The 24,535-nt window shown below is 44.6% G+C and overlaps 1 protein-coding gene across 6 annotated transcripts in view; it reads left to right on the top strand.

Moving 5' to 3' along the window:
• Positions 1-24,535, top strand: part of LOC124041115 (E3 ubiquitin-protein ligase MARCHF8-like) — a 165,029-nt gene that overhangs the window by 69,103 nt on the left and 71,391 nt on the right. The window contains exon 1 of one of the 6 annotated variants that reach the window (XM_046358300.1): positions 23,126-23,798. The exons of the other annotated variants lie outside the window; for them this stretch is intronic. Coding sequence (XP_046214256.1) covers positions 23,775-23,798 — 24 coding nt within the window. The 5' untranslated portion in view covers positions 23,126-23,774. Of the gene's footprint in view, positions 1-23,125; positions 23,799-24,535 lie in introns of those variants that run through there. 6 annotated transcript variants of the gene reach the window in all.

The following is a 24,535-nucleotide window of genomic DNA, read 5'->3' as shown; positions in this document are numbered from 1 at the left end:
ATGCAGTGTGACACATCTCCTTCGCATAGAGTTGATCAGGCTGTTGATTGTGGCCTGTGGAATGTTGTCCCACTCCTCTTCAATGGCTGTGCAGAGTTGCTGGACATTGGTGGGAACTGGAACACGCTGTCATACACTTTGATCTCTAGCATCCCAAATATGCTCAACGGGTGACATGTATGGTGAGTATGCAGACCATGGAAGAACTGGGACATTTTCGATTGGACGTACTGGACGTACTGCCAAGGCCGATTGGACGTACTGCCAAGTGCTCTAAAATGACGTTAGAGGCGGCTTATGGTAGAACATTTATGGTAGAAAAACAGCTCTGGTGGACATTCCTGCAGTCAGCATGCCAATTGTACACTCCCTCAAAATTTGAGACATCTGTGGCATTGTGTTGTGTGTCCTGATATGCCACACCTGTCAGGTGGATGGATTATCTTGGCGAAGGAGAAATGCTCACCTACAGGGATGTAAATAAATGTATGCATACAATATGATAGAAATAAGCTTCTTGTGTGTATGGAACTGGGATCTTTTCTTTCAGCTCATGAAACATGTGACCAACACTTTACATGTTGCGTTTATATTTTTGTTCAGTGTAGATGAGAAATATAGAGATTATTGGGAAATATTAACAAGAAGTCTGAAATCTTCAAGAAGGGTTTGAAATCTATTTATGTAAGTGATACAGGTTATACACTGTACTTTATAGGAATCTCGGCTGATATACTTTCTCGGCTGATATCCCCTCCCTCCATCAAAAATAAGCTTTTTGTGCTGTCATGACTCCGAGATCAGGTTTACAATGGATCTGACTTCCACCAGACCACTCTCACCCGCAGAGGGGAGGAGGGATTGATGTGGGAGTTATATGACACCTCACGCCCGGTCGTAAATTGTATGCAGTAGTGGTGATTGGAATCTCTTTGTTACAGAGTCATTTTGCCGCCCAAAAACTTTAATGTCCAAAAGGGAACACTGGGACAATATGTTTAACATCCAAATGTGGGGAATGATGAGAGATGGTCTAAGGAAAACAAATGTCTGTTTTGTGATGTCATTAAACATTGTGCAAAAATGTTATAATGAGATTATTGTAACTTGAACAGTATACACACTGTATATGTCCGGTTCTCCTCCTTTATGTTGGGTAGGAAATTTCAATGATGATGACAGTATTTTTGTTAAGATATTAATGTGATTTTAGTTTTCTAACGAGATCATAGTTTTGATGATACTTTGCCCAGTAAGTAGCCACGCCCGAGGGAGCTCAGACAGTGTGTCAGCATGATGGAAACGCCACCTTTTTGCCAGTGTATAAAAGATGAGTTGATAATTAACATATCAGACCAGAAGGACTCAAGCTGCAGCTTAGGTCTCCATTGGTTACAACCCTGAAAATCAAGGTGAAGATGACAAAGTAGCCTCTCTAACAACCAATGTTACGGCTGAGTAGCTGTATCTGAGAAGGTGAATTTAAGTAGGACCATCCTGTTACTCTCTTCAAAACATTGTCGACTACACTGCTCTCATCACCCCACTAGGGATCATCGAGACGCCTGATTTAGCGGTCTTCAGAGGACCACTCTTCCAGAATGGCTGAAAGCAAACACTATCCTGTTAGTTCTGCTTAAGACTACAGGACAAGGCATTGAAGCCATGGACAATGAAGAAGAAGGACATTGTGACCTCTTGTGCACAATCAGAACCTTTCACTTGAGCTTGGGAGTAGTTCCAACAGAACCCTTTTCACGAAGGCCTGGGTCCAACAGAGATACACGATGAAGAACGACATTCAAACACGTAAATACATTCATAATTTCTTTACCCCAAACGGGTGGTGGTTCGGGGCAGAGTATTATGATTACTGTGAGCGTAGTTCCAAGTGTATAAGTTTGTCTCTCTTTCTTTCTCCCTTTGTTCCTCTTTACTCCTCCCTCTTTTGATAAACAAGCAGTCATGTTGTCATTAGTTCACTAGGGACCTGTTTCCATCATATTAAGTTTCTAATCAATAACCTATACTGTGTATGAATCCTGAGTTATCATTTAGTTAGTAAATAAATAATTAAATGAATTGGTGTGGTATGGAATGATCAGTAAAGCTGGGGTTTGTGCAGATGCAAGGAGTATGCGATGTTCAGAATTATGAGACTGATATAATGTAATGATTAATAAATTACTAATTTGATATATCTTATATCATCTAGAGTTTAATTCGGGAGATGGTAAGTCGTTAAACAACTTCTTCCATGGTGCCCCAAATCCTATTGAGTTAATTGTTACCTGATTGATTTAATCGATTAAACATAGTTAGTTGGTTTGATACATAACAGTCATCAGATTAATGAAAGTCACATCATGACAGTGCATATGGAACATTTCTGGAATTTTTTATTTTAGCTTATGAAACATGGGACCAACACTTTACATGTTGCGTTGACATTTTTTTCGGTGTATAACCATGTTCCCTTTCTCGTATCCAATACATTCTTTATGTAAGACTGTCTTCTCAGTAGCCTAGTAGCATGTTCCCCTCGGTCTCCAATTCTACCTCATGTAAGGAGAGTGATGGCCAACACAGTACCAGGATGAGTCACAAATGGCAACCCATTCTCTATATAGTGCACTATTTTTGACGAAGGACCATAGGGCTATAGTCAAAACTAGTGCACTATATAGGGAATAGGGTGCCATTTGGGAGTCAATCTCAGTTAATTACAGTCTCTCTACCACACTATGTGTCCCTGTGGATCCCATTACCAGGCTCAATTAGTGGACTAGTCTGGACCTCAACCAATATCCCCCGGGCACAGGAGCACACACACAGACACACACACAGACACACACACAGGCACACACACAGACACACACAGACACACACTTTCCTTTAGTCTTGTCTGGCAGTATGTGGCAGTTGACCTGCTCCTCTCTCCTCATTCTCAGTTGGCCAGTATGTTATTCATGGACAACAACTCTTCCTCTGTTTGTTATTTAAAATGTCCACCCAATTATAGCATTAGGAAAAGTTCATTGTTAATGATAATGATGTGGAAGGATTTAGTTTTCTTTGCATCTCACAGTGATGTCACAAACCATGGATTGATTCAGTAGGGAGGATTTTCAGAAATGTATGGCCTTCAGTGGATAAAGTGCTACTTTTTAAAGGGTCAATATGCTGTTGCTACATCCATTTTTGAACTTAGATATGATGATCTCATTGATTCTTGAGGAATATAACTTGTAAGTGCCTCATTGGCCTCATTATCTGTCATACCCCATCATAACCCATAGTAAACAAACACTCTACAGCCTCAACATGGTTATAACTGTAATTCTGATATCATGGAGGGTCAGTAGCTCATCCATAGCTCAGTCTATGAATCTGAGAGTGGTTACATTTCCCCAGACCCATCCCTCAGCTTATCACTGAAACGATGTCGGAGTACGCTTTGTTATTGTTTCAACTGCAGATTGCCCCTTTAAGTGGCGCTAACCCTGCATTATAAACAGTAGCTAATGGCCTGCCATTCTCTGATGCCCTTGAATTATTGTATCATCCCAGTGTGTATGTGTGTGTTTACGCACATCTGTCTCTGTCTCTGTACCAGACGAGCTAAGTTACTTCTATGTGCACTTCAAGACAAGCAACACTGAAGAATGCATAAGAGCACCTGCTGTTCCGGACGACTGTGTGATCATGTCGTCGCAGCCAATGTAAGTAAGACCTTTAAACAGGTCAACATTCACAAGGCCACAGGACCAGACGGAGTACCAGGACGTGTACTCCGAGCATACGCTGACCAACTGGCAAGGGTCTTCACTGACATTTTCAAACTGTCCCTGGCCGAGTCTGTAATACCAACATGTTTCAAGCAGACCACCATAGTCCCTGTGATCAAGAACACCAAGGTAACCTGGCTAAATGACTACTGACCCGTAGCACTCACGTCTGTAGCCATGAAGTGCTTAAAGGCTGGTCATGGCTCACATCAACACCATTATCCCAGAAACCCTAGGCCCAGTCCAATTTACATACCGCCCCAACAGATCCACAGATGGCGCAATCTCTATAGCACTCAACACTGCCCATTCTCACCTGGACAAAAGGAACACCTATGTGAGAATGCTGCTCATTGACTACAGCCCAGCACCATAATGCCCTCAAAGCTCATCACTAAGCTAATGACCCTGGAACTAAACACCTCCCTCTGCAACTAGATCCTGGATTTCCTGACGGGCCGCCCCCAGGTGGTAACACATCTGCCATGTTGATCCTCAACACGGGGCCCCTCAGGGGTGCTTGCTTCGTCCCCTCCTGTACTCCCTGTTCACCCATGACTGTGTGGCTATGCACGCCTCCAATACCATCATTAAGTGCTGACAAAAAAGGACGAGACCGCCTATAGAGAGGAGGTCAGAGACCTGGAAGTGTGGTGCCAAGATTTGGCATGGGTCCTCACATCGTCAAAAAGGATTTACAGCTGCACCATCAAAAGCATCCTGACTGGTTACATCATCGTCTGGTATGGCAACTGCTTGGCCTTCAACCGCAAGGCACTACAGAGGTCAGTGCGTAGGGCCCAGTACATCACTGGGGCCAAGCTTCCTGCCATCCAGCACCTCTATACCAGGCGGTGTCAGAGGTAGGCCCTAAAATTGTCTGTTTATTATCTATTATCTACGCATAGTCACTTTACCTCTACCTACATGTACATATTACCTCAATTACCTTGTCTAACCTGTACCCCCGCACATTGACTCGGTACCGGTACCCCCTGTATATAGCCTCCACATTGACTCGGTACCGGTACCCCCTGTATATAGCCTCTTTATTGTTATTTTATTGTAGTAAATCATTTTCTTAACTGCATTGTTGGTTAAGGGCTTGTAAGTAAGCATTTCACTGTAAGGTGCCTGTTGTATTTGGCACATATGACAAATACAATTAGACTTTGTTTGATTTGTGTCCGTATCAATGGAGCTGCAGTGGGTTAGGGTTAGGGTCTGTCAAGGTCAGAGGGCCACCATCTGCTGTCCAGTAATGATGTCGTCATCACTGGCCAACTGGGCCTCTTTCATGCCTAATAATTTTGCACGCCAAATTTTTCAGTTTTTGATTTGTTAAAAAAGTTTGAAATATCCAATAAATGTCGTTCCACTTCATGATTGTGTCCCACTTGTTGTTGATTCTTCACAAAAAATACAGTTTTATATCTTTATGTTTGAAGCCTGAAATGTGGCAAAAGGTCGCAAAGTTCAAGGGGGCCGAATACTTTCGCAAGGCACTGTACTTCAAAGTAGCCACCCTTTGCATTGATGACAACTTTGCACACTCTTGGTACACAAAGGATGGCTACTTTTAAGAATATAACATATAACATGTATTTTGATTTGTTTAACACTTTTTTGGTTACTACATGATTCCATATAGGTTACTACATAGTTTTTATGTCTTCACTATTATTCTACAATGTAGAAAATAGAGAAAATAAAGAAAAACACTTGAATGAGTAGGTGTCCAAACTGGTACTGTATACGGTATGAGATTTATACGATATGTATACGATAATTATTTATATTATTTATATTTAACTAGGTAACAAATTCTTAGAGATGATGATGAGATGAAATTATGAAGTTGCGACCACTTGATCTTTGGTGTGTACTAGAATCTGTGACTGAACCCCTTTTATTAGCTCATTATATCAGATCCATGAACAATGCACACGCCCCAACACGACGGTGAGACTTTTCCACCTCGGGTCTCCAAACACACAGCCTTTGAACACGTCCCTCTGCTCTGCTCTATTCTTTCCCTCCAAAACGGTTTTAGCTTTTATCCATGGCAACGCTAACAAGCGTAGCCTGCTAGGGAGATGAAAACACAACACGGCCCTTAAAAAAAACAGTTTATGTTTCTCTAGCTGGGCTGAGACATGTTAGCGTTGCACTAATCTTTGCTAATTAACCTCATCAATCTGCCAGGGTATATGTTACCCCGTTGTAGCTAGCTAAGCTACATTAAGCAGTCCATTAATTTCAGATCCAAAAAATGTTAGTCTACTGTGATTATTGTATCCTTCTATCAGCCTGTCGTGTGTAAAGTGTTCTACAAACAGGAGTTTTGATCTGTTGAGTGTGATTTAGAGGTCTGAGCTTCAATACTCCTTGTTGTGGTTGGTTTAGGCTGAGCTTCTAATCCAGGGGTGGACTGTGTTATTTGGGTCCTTGAAGGCCACTGTATTCTGGCTCTGTGACAGTGGGGGACATTCTAAATAGTCTGACATCTCTCTTCTCCTTCATATTTACTGATCTGAAGACACAGTATGACGAAAGCAAACACTCACACACACACACGCACACACACTCCAGGCACAGCTTCAGAGGTTTCATCAGGTGACTGTGTCGTACTGTGTTTAACTGTAATGCACTTGAGCGGCCACAGAGGCCCTCGGGTCTTCCTGCCAGGCTCCATACTGTCTCTCTAATGCATAAACTGTGTCTACTGCCATCAGAAAACCCTCACATTTCTCACTGTTTCAACACCCTGATACACTATCCAGATATGAGGTTATTCATCTTATTTACAAAGATTATAAGCAGTCTATGATATAGGTGATTTATTGTGCAGTAGATTGGAAAGGTAGTTAGGGGGCTGAGTTGGTTGCTGGCCAATGTCTCTCCTTACTCTGACTCTGTGTGTGGTGTGTGTGTGTGTGCGTGTGCCATGAGAAAAACTCTACACAGTGAAATCAGTGTAGGGTAAGAGCAGTCTTGCAGTAATACGTGTCCACAGTGAAATCAGTGTAGGGTAAGAGCAGTCTTGCAGTAATGCATGTCCACAGTGAAATCAGTGTAGGGTAAGAGCAGTCTTGCAGTAATGCGTGTCACCATGGCTGACAATCCTAACAAACAAACCTGTATACGTGAGAATGGGCAGTCAATAACAACAGAGACAGATTAAATTTCTCTCTCGCTACAGTCAAGTACCTTACCATGGCTACTGAGTGATGATGACGACCAGGATGTTAATGACGACGACGATGACGCCATTTTTTGTATGATTCAGTTTATAGTACAACTACAGTACATCATTGGCTACTTTACTGTATCTTGAGTTTACATTTGGTAGCTGACTGTCCCCACCTATCCCTCAGACAGGCACAGAATAGTGGAGCTAGTCAGAAAGCTAGAATTGCGTGTGTGTGTGTGTGTGTGTGTGTGTGTGTGTGTGTGTGTGTGTGTGTGTGTGTGTGTGTGTGTGTGTGTGTGTGTGTGTGTGTGTGTGTGTGTGTGTGTGTGTGTGTGTGTGTGTGTGTGTGTGTGTGTGTGTGTGTGTGTGTGTGTGTGTGTGTACACCTGCATGTGTGTGTGTGTGTGTGTGTGTGTACACCTGCATATGTGCGTGCGTGCATATGTGCGTGTGTGCGTGTTTGTGGTTGGTAAAAATGAAGCTTGTACCAGTGTATATACTGTATGTGGGTGAGCTGAATGGATGTGTGAGGACACTGTGTTTCTACTGCAGTCTGGAGGGGACTATACATATCCTTCCCAACCAGGGCATGGCTCTCTGAACCAGGTCACTGGAGTTTCTCTCTCTCTCTCTCTCTCTGAACCAGGTCACTGGGGAGTTTCTCTCTCTCTCTCTGAACCAGGTCACTGGTGAGTTTCTCTCTCTCTCTCTCTCTGAACCAGGTCACTGGAGTTTCTCTCTCTCTCTCTCTCTGAACCAGGTCACTGGGGAGTTTCTCTCTCCCTCTGAACCAGGTCACTGTGGAGTTTCTCTCTCTCTCTGAACCAGGTCACTGGGGAGTTTCTCTCTCTTTCTCTGAACCAGGTCACTGGTGAGTTTCTCTATCTGAACCAGGTCACTGGGGAGTTTCTCTCTCTCTCTCTCTCTCTCTCTCTCTCTCTGAACCAGGTCACTGGTGAGTTTCTCTCTCTCTCTCTCTCTGAACCAGGTCACTGGAGTTTCTCTCTCTCTCTCTCTCTCTCTGAACCAGGTCACTGGGGAGTTTCTCTCTCCCTCTGAACCAGGTCACTGTGGAGTTTCTCTCTCTCTCTGAACCAGGTCACTGGGGAGTTTCTCTCTCTTTCTCTGAACCAGGTCACTGGTGAGTTTCTCTATCTGAACCAGGTCACTGGGGAGTTTCTCTCTCTCTCTCTCTCTGAACCAGGTCACTGGAGTTTCTCTCTCTCTCTGAACCAGGTCACTGGGGAGTTTCTCTCTCTCTCTCTCTGAACCAGGTCACTGGGGAGTTTCTCTCTCTCTCTAAACCAGGTCACTGGGGAGTTTCTTTCTCTCTCTGAACCAGGTCACTGGAGGTTCTCTCTCTCTCTGAACCAGGTCACTGGGGAGTTTCTCTCTCTCTCTCTCTCTCTGAACCAGGTCACTGGGGAGTCTCTCTCTCTCTCTCTGAACCAGGTCACTGGGGAGTTTCTCTCTCTCTGAACCAGGTCACTGGGGAGTTTGTCTCTCTTTCTCTGAACCAGGTCACTGGGGAGTTTGTCTCTCTCTCTCTGAACCAGGTCACTGGGGAGTTTGTCTCTCTCTCTCTGAACCAGGTCACTGGGGAGTTTGTCTCTCTCTATCTGAACCAGGTCACTGGGGAGTTTTTCTCTCTCTCTCTGAACCAGTTCACTGGTGATTTTCTCTCTCTCTCTCTATCTGAACCAGGTCACGGGGGAGTTTCTCTCTCTCTCTCTGAACCAGGTCACTGGGGAGTTTCTCTCTCTCTCTCTATCTGAACTAGGTCACTGGAGTTTCTCTCTCTCTCTCTCTGAACCAGGTCACTGGGGAGTTTCTCTCTCTCTCTCTCTCTCTGAACCAGTTCACTGGTGAGTTTCTCTCTCTCTCTCTCTCTGAACCAGGTCACTGTGGAGTTTCTCTCTCTCAAGGGACTAGGTCACTGGGGTGTTTCTCTCTCTCTCTGAACCAGGTCACTGGGGAGTTTCTCTCTCTCTCTGAGGACCAGGTCACTGGAGTTTCCCTCTCTCTCTCTCTGAACCAGGTCACTGGATTTTCTCTCTCTCTCTCTCTGAACCAGGCCACTGGAGTTTTTCTCTCTCTCTCTCTCTCTCTCTCTCTCTCTGAACCAGGTCACTGTGGAGTTTCTCTCTCTCTCTGAACCAGGTCACTGGGGAGTTTCTCTCTCCCTCTGAACCAGGTCACTGTGGAGTTTCTCTCTCTCTCTGAACCAGGTCACTGGGGAGTTTCTCTCTCTCTCTGAACCAGGTCACTGGGGAGTTTCTCTCTCTCTCTGAACCAGGTCACTGGAGTTTCTCTCTCTCTCTGAACCAGGTCACTGGGGAGTTTCTCTCTCTCTCTCTCTGAACCAGGTCACTGGGGAGTTTCTCTCTATCTCTAAACCAGGTCACTGGGGAGTTGCTCTCTCTCTCTGAACCAGGTCACTGGAGTTTCTCTCTCTCTCTCTCTCTCTGAACCAGGTCACTGGTGAGTTTCTCTTTCTATCTGATCCAGGTCAGTGGAGTTTCTCTCTCTATCTGAACTAGGTCACTGGGGTTTCTCTCTCTCTCTCTGAACCAGGTCACTGGGGAGTTTTTCTCTCTCGCTCTCTCTGAACCAGGTCACTGGAGTTTCTCTCTCTCTCTGAACCAGGTCACTGGGGAGTTTCTCTCTCTCTCTCTGAACCAGGTCACTGGGGAGTTTCTCTCTCTCTCTGAACCAGGTCACTGGGGAGTTTGTCTCTCTCTCTCTGAACCAGGTCACAGGGGAGTTTCTCTCTCTCTCTCTGAACCAGTTCACTGGGGATTTTCTCTCTCTCTCTCTATCTGAACCAGATCACTGGGGAGTTTCTCTCTCTCTCTCTGAACCAGGTCACTGGGGAGTTTTTCTCTCTCTCTCTCTGAACCAGGTCACTGGGGAGTTTGTCTCTCTTTCTCTGAACCAGGTCACTGGGGAGTTTGTCTCTCTCTCTCTGAACCAGGTCACTGGGGAGTTTGTCTCTCTCTATCTGAACCAGGTCACTGGAGTTTCTCTCTCTCTCTGAACCAGGTCACTGGGGAGTTTCTCTCTCTCTCTCTCTCTCTCTGAACCAGTTCACTGGTGAGTTTCTCTCTCTCTCTCTCTGAACCAGGTCACTGTGGAGTTTCTCTCTCTCTCTGACCAGGTCACTGGGGTGTTTCTCTCTCTCTCTGAACCAGGTCACTGGGGAGTTTCTCTCTCTCTCTGAACCAGGTCACTGGAGTTCCTCTCTCTCTCTCTCTCTGAACCAGGTCACTGGATTTTCTCTCTCTCTCTCTCTGAACCAGGTCACTGGAGTTTCTCTCTCTCTCTCTCTCTCTGAACCAGGTCACTGTGGAGTTTCTCTCTCTCTCTGAACCAGGTCACTGGGGAGTTTCTCTCTCTCCCTGAACCAGGTCACTGGGGAGTTTCTCTCTCTCTCTCTCTGAACCAGGTCACTGGTGAGTTTCTCTCTCTATCTGAACCAGGTCACTGGAGTTTCTCTCTCTCCCTCTCTGAACCAGGTCACTGGATTTTCTCTCTCTCTCTCTCTCTGAACCAGGTCACTGGAGGTTCTCTCTCTCTCTCTCTCTCTCTCTGAACCAGGTCACTGTGGAGTTTCTCTCTCTCTCTGAACCAGGTCACTGGGGAGTTTCTCTCTCTCTCTGAACCAGGTCACTGGGGAGTTTCTCTCTCTCTCTCTGAACCAGGTCACTGGGGAGTTTCTCTCTCTCTCTCTCTCTGAACCAGTTCACTGGTGAGTTTCTCTCTCTCTCTCTGAACCAGGTCACTGTGGAGTTTCTCTCTCTCTCTGAACTTGGTCACTGGGGAGTTTCTCTCTCTCTCTCTCTCTCTCTCTCTCTCTCTCTCTCTCTCTCTCTCTCTCTCTCTCTCTCTCTCTCTCTCTCTCTCTCTCTGAAGCAGGTCACTGGGGAGTTACTCTCTCTCTCTGAACCAGGTCACTGGGGAGTTTCTCTCTCTCTCTCTGAACCAGGTCACTGGTGAGTTTCTCTCTCTATCTGAACCAGGTCACTGGAGTTTCTCTCTCTCTCTCTCTCTCTCTGAACCAGGTCACTGGATTTTCTCTCTCTGTCTCTCTCTCTGAACCAGGTCACTGGAGTTTCTCTCTCTCTCTCTCTCTCTCTGAACCAGGTCACTGGGGAGTTTCTCTCTCTCTGAACCAGGTCACTGGGGAGTTTCTCTCTCTCTCTCTCTCTGAACCAGGTCACTGGGGAGTTTCTCTCTCTCTCTGAACCAGGTCACTGGGGAGTTTCTCTCTCTCTCTCTCTGAACCAGGTCACTGGGGAGTTTCTTTCTCTCTCTGAACCAGGTCACTGGGGAGTTTCTCTCTCTCTGAACCAGGTCACTGGGGAGTTTCTCTCTCTCTCTGAACCATGTCACTGGGGAGTTTCTCTCTCTCTCTGAACCAGGTCACTGGGGAGTTTCTCTCTCTCTCTCTCTCTGAACCAGGTCACTGGGGAGTTTCTCTCTCTCTCTCTCTGAACCAGGTCACTGGGGAGTTTTTCTCTCTCTCTTTCTGAATCTGAACCAGGTCACTGGGGAGTTTCTCTCTCTCTCTCTCTCTGAACCAGGTCACTGGAGTTTCTCTCTCTCTCTGAACCAGGTCACTGGAGTTTCTCTCTCTCTGAACCAGGTCACTGGGGAGTTTCTCTCTCTCTCTCTCTCTCTCTCTCTGAACCAGGTCACTTGGGAGTTTCTCTCTCTCTCTCTGAACCAGGTCACTGGGGAGTTTCTCTCTCTCTGAACCAGGTCACTGGGGAGTTTCTCTCTCTCTGAACCAGGTCACTGGGGAGTTTCTCTCTCCTCTCTCTCTCTCTCTCTCTCTCTCTCTCTCTCTCTCTCTCTCTCTCTCTCTCTCTCTCTCTGAACCAGGTCACTGGGGAGTTTCTCTCTCTCTCTCTCTGAACCAGGTCACTGGGGAGTTTCTCTCTCTCTCTCTCTCTGAACCAGGTCACTGGGGAGTTTCTCTCTCTCTCTCTGAACCAGGTCACTGGGGAGTTTCTCTATCTCTCTCTCTCTCTGAACCAGGCCACTTGGGAGTTTCTCTCTCTCTCTCTGAACCAGGTCACTGGGGAGTTTCTCTCTCTCTCTCTCTCTCTCTCTCTCTCTCTCTCTCTCTCTCTGAACCAGGTCACTGGGGAGTTTGTCTCTCTCTCTCTGAACCAGGTCACTGGGGAGTTTTTCTCTCTCTCTCTGAACCAGGTCACTGGGGAGTTTCTCTCTCTCTCTGAACCAGGTCACTGGGGAGTTTCTCTCTCTCTTTCTGAACCAGGGCACTGGGGAGTCTCTCTCTCTCTGATTCACTCCACTGTACCTTACAGTCAACTCTGGCTGCACGCTATTCACTATAATGAAGTGCACTACTTTTGGCCAAAGTTCTTGAACTTTATCTTGAAGTTTCTCCACATGTGGAACCTCTATGTCAACAGCGTCTCAAATAGTTTGGTTCCCTATCCCCTATTGTAGTGCACTACTTTTGGCCAGATGCCTTTGTGCACACCAGATAAGGTTCCTCTCTAAAGTTTCTTCCTACTAGAGTTTTTGCCACTTTGTCCTCTCATTCTCTTGTTCAACTCAGTTTTTGAACTGAGTTACAGTTCATATAAAGAAATCAGTTTATTGAAATAAATAAATTAGGCCCTAATCTATGGATTTCACATGATTGGGAATATAGATATGCATTTGTTGGTCACAGATATATATATTTTTTAAAGTAGGCACGTGGAATGTTGTCCCACTCCTCTTCAATTGCTGCGCGAAGTTGCTTGATATTGGCGGGAACTGGAACAGGCTGTTGTACACATCGATCCAGAGCATCCCAAACATGCTTGATGGGTGACATATCTGTTGAGTATGCAGTCCAAGGAAGAACTGGGAAATGTTCAGCTTACAGGAATTGTGTACAGATCCGATATGAGGCCATTCATTATCATGCTGAAAATGAGGTGATGGCAGCAGATGAATGGCACGACAATGGGCCTCAGGATCTCATCACAGTATCTCTATGCATTGAAATTGCCATGGATAAAATGCAATTGTGTTCTTGTCTGTAGCGTATGCCTGCCCATACCATAACCCCACCGCCACCAGGGGGGCACTCTGTTTACAATGTTGACATCAGCAAACCGCTCGCCCATATGATGCCATACACGCTGTCTGCCATCTGCCCGGTACAGTTGAAACTGGAATTAATCCTTGAAGAGCACACATCTCTAGCGTGCCAGTGGCCATCGAAGTTGAGCATTTGCCCACTGAAGTCGGTTACAATGCAGAATTGCAGTCAGATCAAGACCCTGGTGAGGACAACAAGCACACAAATGAGCTTCCCTGAGACGGTTTCTGACAGTTTGTGCAGAAATTCTTCGGTTGTGCAAATCCACAGCTTCATCATCTGTCCAAGTGGCTGGTCTCAGACGATCCCACAGGTGAAGAAGCTGGATGTGGAGGTCCTGGGCTGGCACGTGGTCTGCGGTTCTGAGGCCAGTTGGACGTACTGCCAAATTCTCTAAACGATGTTGGAGGCGGCTTATGGTAGAGAAATTAACATGAAATGATCTGGCACCAGCTCTGGTGGACATTCCTGCAGTCAGCATGCCAATTGCACTCTCCCTCAAAACTTGAGACATCTGTGGCATTGTCTTGTGTGACATTTTAGAGTGGCCTTTTATTGTACCCAGCACAAGATGCACCTGTGTAATGATCATGCTGTTTAATCAGCTTCCGGATATTCCACACCTGTCAGGTGGATGGATTATCTTGGTAAAGGAGAAATGCTCACTAACAGGGATGTAAATAAATGTATGCCCACAATATGATAGAAATAAGCTTCTTGTGTGTATGGAACTGGGATCTTTTCTTTCAGCTCATGAAACATGTGACCAACACTTTACTTGTTGCGTTTATATTTTTGTTCAGTGTAGTTTGTCAGATTAAAATAGAAATGTTTATACGGATGTTGGCTGTCTAATGAGATGTGACTGTTCATTTAACTCGGCAAATTAGTCAGTTAAGAACAAATTATTATTTACAATGACGGCCTAGGAACAGTGGGTTAACTGCCTTGTTCAGGGGCAGAATGACAGATTTTTACCTTGTCAGCTCAAGGATTCGTTCTAGCAAGCTTTCGGTTACTAGTCCAACACTCTAAACACGAGGCTACCTGCCACCCCTGTATGTTGTGTAAAGGCATTTGCAGGCTATAAGTCGTAATGTGCTGAATCACACAGGGAATACATGATGAGATGTGAGCACACCAAGCAGACTGGATCTCATATACATACCGAGATGGGAAATATATAGACTGTTGGGGAATATTAACAAGAAGTCTGAAATCTTCAAGAAGGGTTCGAAATCTATTTCTGTAAGTGATACAGGTGGTACGCTGTACTTTATAGGAATCTCGGCTGATATACTTTCTTGGCTGATATACTCTCCCTCCATCTTTCTCTCCCTCTTCCTCATTCCCCCTCCCATATTTCCAGTATGATTTGATAGAACTGTTGGGTAAAGGCGTGCAGTGCAACCCCTGTACAGTGCTGTGGTTATCAGTATGTATGAATGTATATTTGAATATGAACTGAAAGGACTATTACAGGGTAATTTCATGCACCACAGGAGATCTAATGTCTTCTTCCCTCTATGGAGATTAGGTTGTCATCTCTCTTTCTCTCTCTGTCTCTCTCTTTTCCCTTTCTCTAACACCTTTCTTACTCCTTTTCTCCCGATCAAATCTCTCCCCTCCTCCCCACTCTCCTATTCTCTCCTATTGCTTTTCTCGTTTTTCTCCCTATCTCACTCTCTCTGATTTTTCTCCCTCTGCTAAATTCTCCTTCTCTTCTGTCTTTACCTCTTTCACACTTTCTCTCTCTCTGTGTATTTAGTCTTTCTCTTCTTTCCCCTCCACATCTTTTCCTTTCAGTCTCCCCTCTCCATGGTCTCTACATGTCCTTGCTGTGGTCTCTCCATGGTCTCTCTATGGCCTCTCTATGGCCTCTCCATGGCCTCTCTATGGCCTCTCCATGGCCTCTCCATGGTCTTTACATGTCCTCGCTGTGTTCTCCATGGCCTCTCCATGGCCTCTCCATGGCCTCTCTATGGCCTCCCCATGGTCTCTCTATGGCCTCTCCATGGCCTCTCCATGGCCTCTCTGTCCTCTCTATGGCCTCTCTATGGCCTCTCCATGGCCTCTCCATGGCCTCTCTATGGCCTCTCCATGGCCTCTCCATGGCCTCTCCATGGCCTCTCTATGGCCTCTCCATGGCCTCTCTATGGCCTCTCTATGGCTTCTCTATGGCTTCTCCATGTCCTCTCTATGGCCTCTCTATGGCCTCCCTATGGCCTCTCAATGGTCTCTACATGTCCTCGCTGTGGACTCTCCATGTCCTCTCTATGGCCTCTCTATGGCCTCTCTATGGATTCTCCATGGCCTCTCTATGGCCTCTCCATGGCCTCTCTATGGCCTCTCCATGGCCTCTATGGATTCTCCATGGCCTCTCTATGGCCTCTCTATGGATTCTCCATGGCCTCTCTATGGCCTCTCTATGGCCTCTCTATGGCCTTACCGTGAAATGCTTACTTACAAGCCCTTAACCAAGAATGCAGTTCAAGAAAGAGTTACGAAATTATTTACCAAATAAACTAAAGTAAAAAATATTAAAAAGTAACACAATAAAATAACAATAATGAGGCTATACAGACGTGGCCAAAAGTTTTGAGAATGACACAAATATTAATTTTCACAAATTCTGTTGCCTCAGTTTGTATGATGGCAATTTGCATATACTCCAGAATGTTATGAAGAGTGATCAGATGAATTGCAATTAATTGCAAAGTCCCTATTTGCCATGCAAATGAACTGAATCAGCCCTGCCACAAAAGGACCAGCTGACATCATGTCAGTGATTCTCTCGCTAACACAGGTGTGAGTGTTTACGAGGACAAGGCTGGAGATCACTCTGTCATGCTGATTGAGTTCGAATAACAGACTGGAAGCTTCAAAAGGAGGGTGGTGCTTGGAATCATTGTTCTTCTTCTGTCAACCATGGTTGGCTGCAAGGAAACATGTGTCATCATCATTGCTTTGCACAAAAAGGGCTTCACAGGCAAGGATATTGCAGCCAGTAAGATTGCACCTAAATCAATCATTTATCGGATCATCAAAAACTTCAAGGAGAGCGGTTCAATTGTTGTGAAGAAGGCTTCAGGGCGCCCAAGAAAGTCCAGCAAGCGCCAGGACCGTCTCCTAAAGTTGATTCAGCTGTGGGATCGGGGCACCACCAGTACAGAGCTTGCTCAGGAATGGCAGCAGGTAGGTGTGAGTGCATCTACACACACAGTGAGGCAAAGACTTTTGGAGGATGGCCTGGTGTCAAGGAGGGCAGCAAAGAAGCCACTTCTCTCCAGGAAAAACATCAGGGACAGACTGATATTCTGCAGAAGGTACAGGGATTGGACTGATGAGGACTGGGTAAAGTCATTTTCTCTGAGGAATCCCCTTTCTGATTGTTTGGGGCATCCGGAAAAAAGCTTGTCCGGAGAAGACAAGGTGAGCGCTACCATCAGTCCTGTGTCATGCCAACAGTAAAGCATCCTGAGACCATTCATGTGTGGAGTTGCTTCTCAGCGAAGGGAGTGGCCTCACTCACAATTTTGCCTAAGAACACAGCCATGAATAAAGAATGGTACCAACACATCCTCCGAAAGCAACTTCTCCCAACCATCCAGGAATAGTTTGGTGATGAACAATGCCTTTTCCAGCATGATGGAGCACCTTGCCATAAGGCAAAAGTGATAACTAAGTGGTTCGGGGGAACAAAACATCAATATTTTGGAATGGGAAACTCCCCAGGCCTTAATCCCATTGAGATCTTGTGGTCAATCCTCAAGAGGGGGTGGACAAACAAAAACCCACAAATTCTGACGAACTCTAAGCATTGATTATGCACGAATGGGCTGCCATCAGTCAGGATGTGGCCCAGAAGTTAATTGACAGCATGTCAGGGTGGATTGCAGGTCTTGAAAAATAAGGGTCAACACTGCAAATATTGAGTCTTTGCAACAACCTCATGTAATTGTCAATAAAAGCATTTGACACTTATGAAATGCTTGTAATTATACTTCAGTATTCCATAGTAATATTTGACAAAAATATCTAAAGACACTGAAGCAGCAAACTTTGTGGAAATTAAATTTGTGTCATTCTCAAAACTTTTGGCCACGACTGTATACAGGGGGTACCGGTATCGAGTCAATGTGCGGGGTTACAGGTTTGTCAGGTCCTTTGTTCATGTAGGTAGGGGTAAAGTGACTATGTATAGATAATAAACAGTGAGTAGCAGCAGTGTAAAAACAAATGGGGGGTGTCAATGTAAATAGTCCGGGAGGCCATTTGATTCATTGTTCAGCCTTCTAATGGCTTGGGGGTAGAAGCTGTTAAGAAGCCTTTTGGTCCTAGACTTGGTGCTCCAGTACTGCTTGCCCTGTGGTAGCAGAGAGAAAAGTCTATGCCTTGGGTGACTGGAGTCTTTGACAATTTTTATAACCGTCAGAGCCGGTGTAGTAGGATTCAATCTTAATCCTGTATTGACGCGTAGCAGGATTTCAAATAAGCGTCCGGATTAGTGTCCCTCTCCTTGAAAATGGAAGCTCTAGCCTTTAGCTCAGTGTGGATGTTGCCTGTAATCCATGGCTTCTGGTTGGAATATGTACGTACAGTCACTGTGGGAATGACGTTTTCGATGCACTTATTGTTGAAGCCGATGACTGAGGTGGTATACTCCTCAGTGCCATTGGATGAATCCCAGAACATATTCCTGTCTGTACTAGCAAAACAGTCCTGTAGCGTAGCATCCACGTCATCTGACCACTACTGTATTGAGCGAGTCATTGGTACTTCCTGTTTTAGTTTTTGCTTGTTAGCAGGAATCAGGAGGATATAATTATGTTCAGATTTGCCAAATGGAGGGCGGGGGAGAGCTTAGTATACATCTCTATGTGTGGAGTAAAGGTGGTTTAGAGTTGTTTTTACCTCTGGTTGCACATGTGACATGTTGGTAGAAATGAGGTAAAAACGGATTGAAGTTTCCCTGCATTAAAGTCCCCGGCCACTAGGAGTGCCACCTCTGGATGAGCATTTTCTTGTTTGCTTATGGCCTTACACAGCTCATTGAGTGTGGTCTTCGTACCAGCATCGGTCTGTGGTGGTAAATAGACGGCTATGAATAATATAGATGAGAACTCTGTCTCCATGGCCTTTCCATGTTCTTTCCATGGCCTCTACATGGCCTCTACATGGCCTCATCATAGACTAGTGTCCTGTCCAGGGGGTGGACTTGTCCATTAAGCTGCCTCATGCTACAGAAACTGGAGATAGGATAGGCTCCAACGAGCTGTTCCGGATCGCACAAGCCAAGACTCCCTACTTCTACCTGGCATAATGCTTTCCTTCCATGCTGTACCGGCCTTATAGTCCACCTGAATGTTCCCATAAATAATAGATATGTATGACTTTACGTAATAAGCGATGGGTAAACTGAAAGCTTTATTGAAGCAACATCAATGCTGGCGAGCTGCAGCAATCTAAACGTATAATTATACACAATATGACAGTTACAAAGTTCTGTATAATTATACAGAATTGCACTATAAATATAAATTGGTACTGCTGGTGAGCTGAGGTAATCTACAGTAAATGTATAATTATACACACAATTACAGTTACAAAGTTCTGTATAAATTCTGCACAGTTTGAGTCCCTTTGGAACCAAAGTACTGCTGCTTTCCCTTTCTAACAGGAAGTCAATAATTTATCAATTAATCTTACTGATTGTTCAGTAACGTTAAATTATAATGAAATCAGCCCCTGTTCAGACGGGACAATAGGGTTGTAAATATTGTCGCTTGAAATATGAATGTTTGACCATGTGAAATAATTCAAGAGACCATATCAGAAATGCGCTTTACAAATTAAATATGATTATCATGGTTATTATTGTATGAACATGAACGGTAATTTACTCTCATGTGTAATATGAGTCAGATTGTAATCAAAACTATTAATTAGGAAATCATTTGTCACTCTCCTCGTTGACAACAATACAGACAAATCATGGTCTAGTCTGCTTAACTGACTTTGGGCATGTTACAGGAAGTGATCATATGTTGCGTTTCTTGGTTTTCAAATCTCTCTAGTTATGATGAATGAGGTGTCGGGTAAACATAATGGCAGTATTATCCTGTCAGTCACAGAGGCCTAGCAGTATACTGGAAGGCTACAATTAGCACAGTAAACAGCATGTCAACAGTAATCTCATGCTATGGTGCTACCTGCCTCTGAGTTATCAAACTCATTAGTGAATGGACCTGCACTCTAATCAGCCTAATATCACAGTCTGCATAGCATTTGATTTATGCCTACACACCCATGGACATGCAGCTGGACACACATGCAAGCAATCACACACACACACACACACACACACACACACACACACACACACACACACACACACACACACACACACACACACACACACACACACACACACACACACACACACACACACACACACACACACACACACAACAGAACATAAATTAATATGTAAATATGTTATTTGCTATTGACACGAGGACATAGAGAGTAATAACCATAGTGATACAGTAGAATAATGTTCTGTGTTATTATAAGGGAATAACCATTCCACTTTTGTACTGCAAATTCTAATGTAGTTATGCTGCACACTTAGTTTGTGTTTTTAAATTGCATTATTATATAATGTACAAGGTCAAGCTTGCTTTACACAGTTATCAGTATAATAATCTCAGCGCTGAGACTGAGGTGATTCCAAAATCAGATTTGTCCTACTGCGGTCCCTCAGCAGCCTGCCTCAGCAGTGTGTCGTCCCTGCAGAGATAGACAAGTTCAAGGGATGCTGGTGTTACACAGTCCTGCTGAGTAGAAGTTAGAGACCGTTAACCTTTTCAAATAGTGCTATTGCCAATAGAGGTGGAGAGCCATGTTGCTAGTGCTGTCTGTTGTCAGTACTACCCAGAGAGCAAGGACTGTAGTAGTATTTATTGGCTCCCTGTGAGTCTCCTGAGACATGGGAGATTTTTCTCTCTCTCTGTGTGTGTGTGTGTGTGTGTGTGTGTGTGTGTGTGTGTGTGTGTGTGTGTGTGTGTGTGTGTGTGTGTGTGTGTGTGTGTGTGTGTGTGTGTGTGTGTGTGTGTGTGTGTGTGTGTGTGTGTGTGTGTGTGTGTGTGTGTGTGTGTGTGTGTGTCATAAGACACAGTGGCAGAAACAATATGTACAAAATAACTTACACATAACGTGAAAAAACATACACAATTGGATACGGGTTCGTAAAGCGGCAGCCATCTCCTTCGGCACCATTCTTCCTAATTGTCATGTAATAAATAATTGCCATGTCCTTCTCTCTCTTGCTCCCCTTCTCTCTCTTGCTCCCCTTCTCTCCCTTGCTCCCCTTCTCTCTTTCTCCCCTTCTCTCTCTTTCTCTTCTTCTCTCCTCTTTCTCTCCCTTCTCTCCTCCCTTCTCTCCTCTCTCTACCCTTATTTCCTCTCTCTCCCCTTCTTTCCCCTCTCTCCCCTTCTCTCCCCTTTCTCTCCTTTCTCTCACCTTTCTCCCCTTCTCTCTCTCTCTCCCCTTCTCTCTCTTGCTCCCCTTCTCTCTCTTGCTCCCCTTCTCTCTCCTTTCTCTCCACTTTCTCCCCTTCTCTCCTCCTCTCTTTCTCTCCTTCTCTTCTCTCTCTCCCCTTCTCTCTCCCTCTCTCCTCCTCTCTCTCTCCCTCTCTCCTCCTCTATCTCTCTCTCTCTCCCTCTCTCCTCCTCTCTCCTCCTCTCTCTCTCTCTCTCTCTCTCTCTCTCTCTCTCTCTCTCTCTCTCTCTCTCTCTCTCTCTCTCTCTTCCTCTAATATAATCTATCTAACATTATTACAGTTCTACTCTGTATGGTGCTAAATCAATTGGATCCATGTATAAACAGTAACACTAATATAATTGACACCCAGTGGGGCTGTGGATTTCACAGAACTATAGATCTTGATTTGCCCTTGGATCCAGCTGTCAGGATGACTTTGATAAACTAACCTCTGTCAGCTGTCAGGATGACTTTGATAAACTAACCTCTGTCAACTGAGAGGATGACTTTAATAAATGAACCTCTGTCAACTGAGAGGATGACTTTAATAAATGAACCTCTGTCAACTGAGAGGATGACTTTGATAAATTAACCTCTGTCAACTGAGAGGATGACTTTGATAAACTAACCTCTGTCAACTGAGAGGATGACTTTAATAAATGAACCTCTGTCAACTGAGAGGATGACTTTAATAAATGAACCTCTGTCAACTGAGAGGATGACTTTGATAAACTAACCTCTGTCAACTGAGAGGATGACTTTAATAAATGAACCTCTGTCAACTGAGAGGATGACTTTAATAAATGAACCTCTGTCAACTGAGAGGATGACTTTGATAAATTAACCTCTGTCAGCTGTGAGGATGACTTTAATAAATGAACCTCTGTCAACTGAGAGGATGACTTTGATAAATTAACCTCTGTCAACTGAGAGGATGACTTTAATAAATTAACCTCTGTCAGCTGTGAGGATGACTGATAAATGAACCTCTGTCAGCTGTGAGGATGACTTTAATAAATTAACCTCTGTCAACTGAGAGGATGACTTTAATAAATGAACCTCTGTCAGCTGTGAGGATGACTGATAAATTAACCTCTGTCAGCTGTGAGAATGACTTTAATAAATTAACCTCTGTCAGCTGTGAGGATGACTTTAATAAATGAACCTCTGTCAACTGAGAGGATGACTTTAATAAATGAACCTCTGTCAACTGAGAGGATGACTTTAATAAATGAACCTCTGTCAACTGAGAGGATGACTTTAATAAATTAACCTCTGTCAACTGAGAGGATGACTTTAATAAATGAACCTCTGTCAACTGAGAGGATGACTTTAATAAATTAACCTCTGTCAACTGAGAGGATGACTTTAATAAATGAACCTCTGTCAACTGAGAGGATGACTTTAATAAATTAACCTCTGTCAGCTGTCAGGATGACTGATAAATTAACCTCTGTCAGCTGTGAGGATGACTTTAATAAATTAACCTCTGTCAGCTGTGAGGATGACTTTAATAAATTAACCTCTGTCAGCTATGAGGATGACTTTAATAAATTAACCTCTGTCAGCTGTCAGGATGACTTTAATAAATGAACCTCTGTCAGCTATGAGAAAGACTGATAAATTAACCTCTGTCAGCTGTGAGGATGACTTTAATAAATGAACCTCTGTCAGCTGTGAGGATGACTGATAAATTAACCTCTGTCAGCTGTGAGGATGACTTTAATAAATGAACCTCTGTCAGCTATGAGGATGACTGATAAATTAACCTCTGTCAGCTGTGAGGATGACTTTAATAAATGAACCTCTGTCAGCTATGAGGATGACTGATAAATTAACCTCTGTCAGCTGTGAGGATGACTTTAATAAATGAACCTCTGTCAGCTATGAGGATGACTGATAAACTAACCTCTGTCAGCTGTGAGGATGACTTTAATAAATGAACCTCTGTCAGCTGTGAGGATGACTTTAATAAATGAACCTCTGTCAGCTGTGAGGATGACTTTAATAAATTAACCTCTGTCAGCTGTGAGGATGACTTTAATAAATGAACCTCTGTCAGCTGTGAGGATGACTTTAATAAATGAACCTCTGTCAGCTGTGAGAATGACTTTAATAAATGAACCTCTGTCAGCTGTGAGGATGACTTTAATAAATTAACCTCTGTCAGCTATGAGGATGACTTTAATAAATGAACCTCTGTCAGCTGTCAGGATGACTTTAATAAATGAACCTCTGTCAGCTGTGAGAATGACTTTAATAAATGAACCTCTGTCAGCTGTGAGGATGACTTTAATAAATGAACCTCTGTCAGCTATGAGGATGACTTTAATAAATTAACCTCTGTCAGCTGTGAGAATGACTTTAATAAATGAACCTCTGTCAGCTGTGAGGATGACTTTAATAAATGAACCTCTGTCAGCTGTGAGGATGACTTTAATAAAGTAACCTCTGTCAGCTGTGAATATGTCCCTGATAAATTAACCTCTGTCAGCTGATAACCCCTTCACTCCCCTCTCTCCCTGATGGGGATTGGATCGCCAGTAAGATCCTCTCTGATTGGTGTAGGTTGGTGAATCTGTGTTCTCATCTGAATGGAACAAGCCTGTGTGTGTCAGTGGACAGGCTGAGATAGGTTAGGGGGAGGGACTGGTTAAGCTGAGTGAGCAGTGGGAATACTTTAAATTGACTCCCACACATGAATAATGCATTAGATAGCCCCTCCCCTCATTGGGATCAGCTGGAGGAAATTGGGGCTTGGGCCAATCAGATTACGTCCCTGCCGGGTTTGCTCAGTGTGTGTGTGTATAGTAACCAGGAGAGAGAGAGCGGGCAAGTCCAGACAAATAGCAGCAGCTCAGAGCCTGTAGGGTAGCCTTTCTGTCGACTATCCCTCCGTCTCTCTATCGCTGCTCATTCTGTCTTTGTCTCAGGGTGTGTTATGGGAGCTGTCATTACCAAAGAGATGGCTGGGTGACATTGCTACAGCTCTACTTGTGTATTTACTAATGGTTGTTTCGTCTCCCCTGAGAGGATTTACACAGGGGCATGTAACTCCCCCAGGTTCCTTTGTCTGTGTGTGGGGTGTCTGAGGGTGTGTGTGGCTTCAAGGATCTAGCAGCCATGAATTCCTGTTGGAAGATGAAGGTATGGCTGACTCTTTCTCGTACTTGTTGTTGATACTGACTATCAGGTGTGTGTGTGTGCGTGTGTGTGCGTGTGTGTGTGTGTCTTGGGGGGCATCCTCCAGCGTACTTGTGTGTATGTGTTTGTTAGCGCAGTAAGAGAAACCACCAACCTGTGTGTGTGTGAGAGAGACAGCGAGGCAGTAAAAGCCTCAGTGGTTGTTATAGTGAGGCCTGCTGTCTCCGTGGTGACTGGAGCTCCTCTAAAGAAGCAGCTAGATAACAGTCTCTACTGGCAACGTGTGTGTCCATCACTTCTGTCTCTGCATGGAGAGTTCACCCCCTTCTTGATGCCCCCTTCTTTGTGTGTGTGTGTGTGTGTGTGTGTGTGTGTGTGTGTGTGTGTGTGTGTGTGTGTGTGTGTGTGTGTGTGTGTGTGTGTGTGTGTGTGTGTGTGTGTGTGTGTGTGTGTGTGTGTGTGTGTGTGTGTGTGTGTCAGGTGCATGTCAGGGGAGCATCTGCCACTAACATAGAATGAAAGGATGACCCAATTTCACACCTCGCTCTCTCTCTTCGCCTCTCTCTCTTCTCCTCTCTCTCTTCTCCTCTCTCTCTTCTCCTCTCTCTCTTCTCCTCTCTCTCTTCGCCTCTCTCTCTTCTCCTCTCTCTCTTTTCCTCTCTCTCTTCTCCTCTCTCTCTTCTCCTCTCTCTCTTCTCCTCTCTCTCTTCGCCTCTCTCTCTTCTCCTCTCTCTCTTCTC

The sequence above is a fragment of the Oncorhynchus gorbuscha genome, linkage group LG08 (genome assembly GCF_021184085.1).
Source record: "Oncorhynchus gorbuscha isolate QuinsamMale2020 ecotype Even-year linkage group LG08, OgorEven_v1.0, whole genome shotgun sequence".
In the NCBI taxonomy this organism is placed as follows: Eukaryota; Metazoa; Chordata; class Actinopteri; order Salmoniformes; family Salmonidae; genus Oncorhynchus; species Oncorhynchus gorbuscha.
This window is presented reverse-complemented; position numbering and strand designations above follow the sequence as displayed.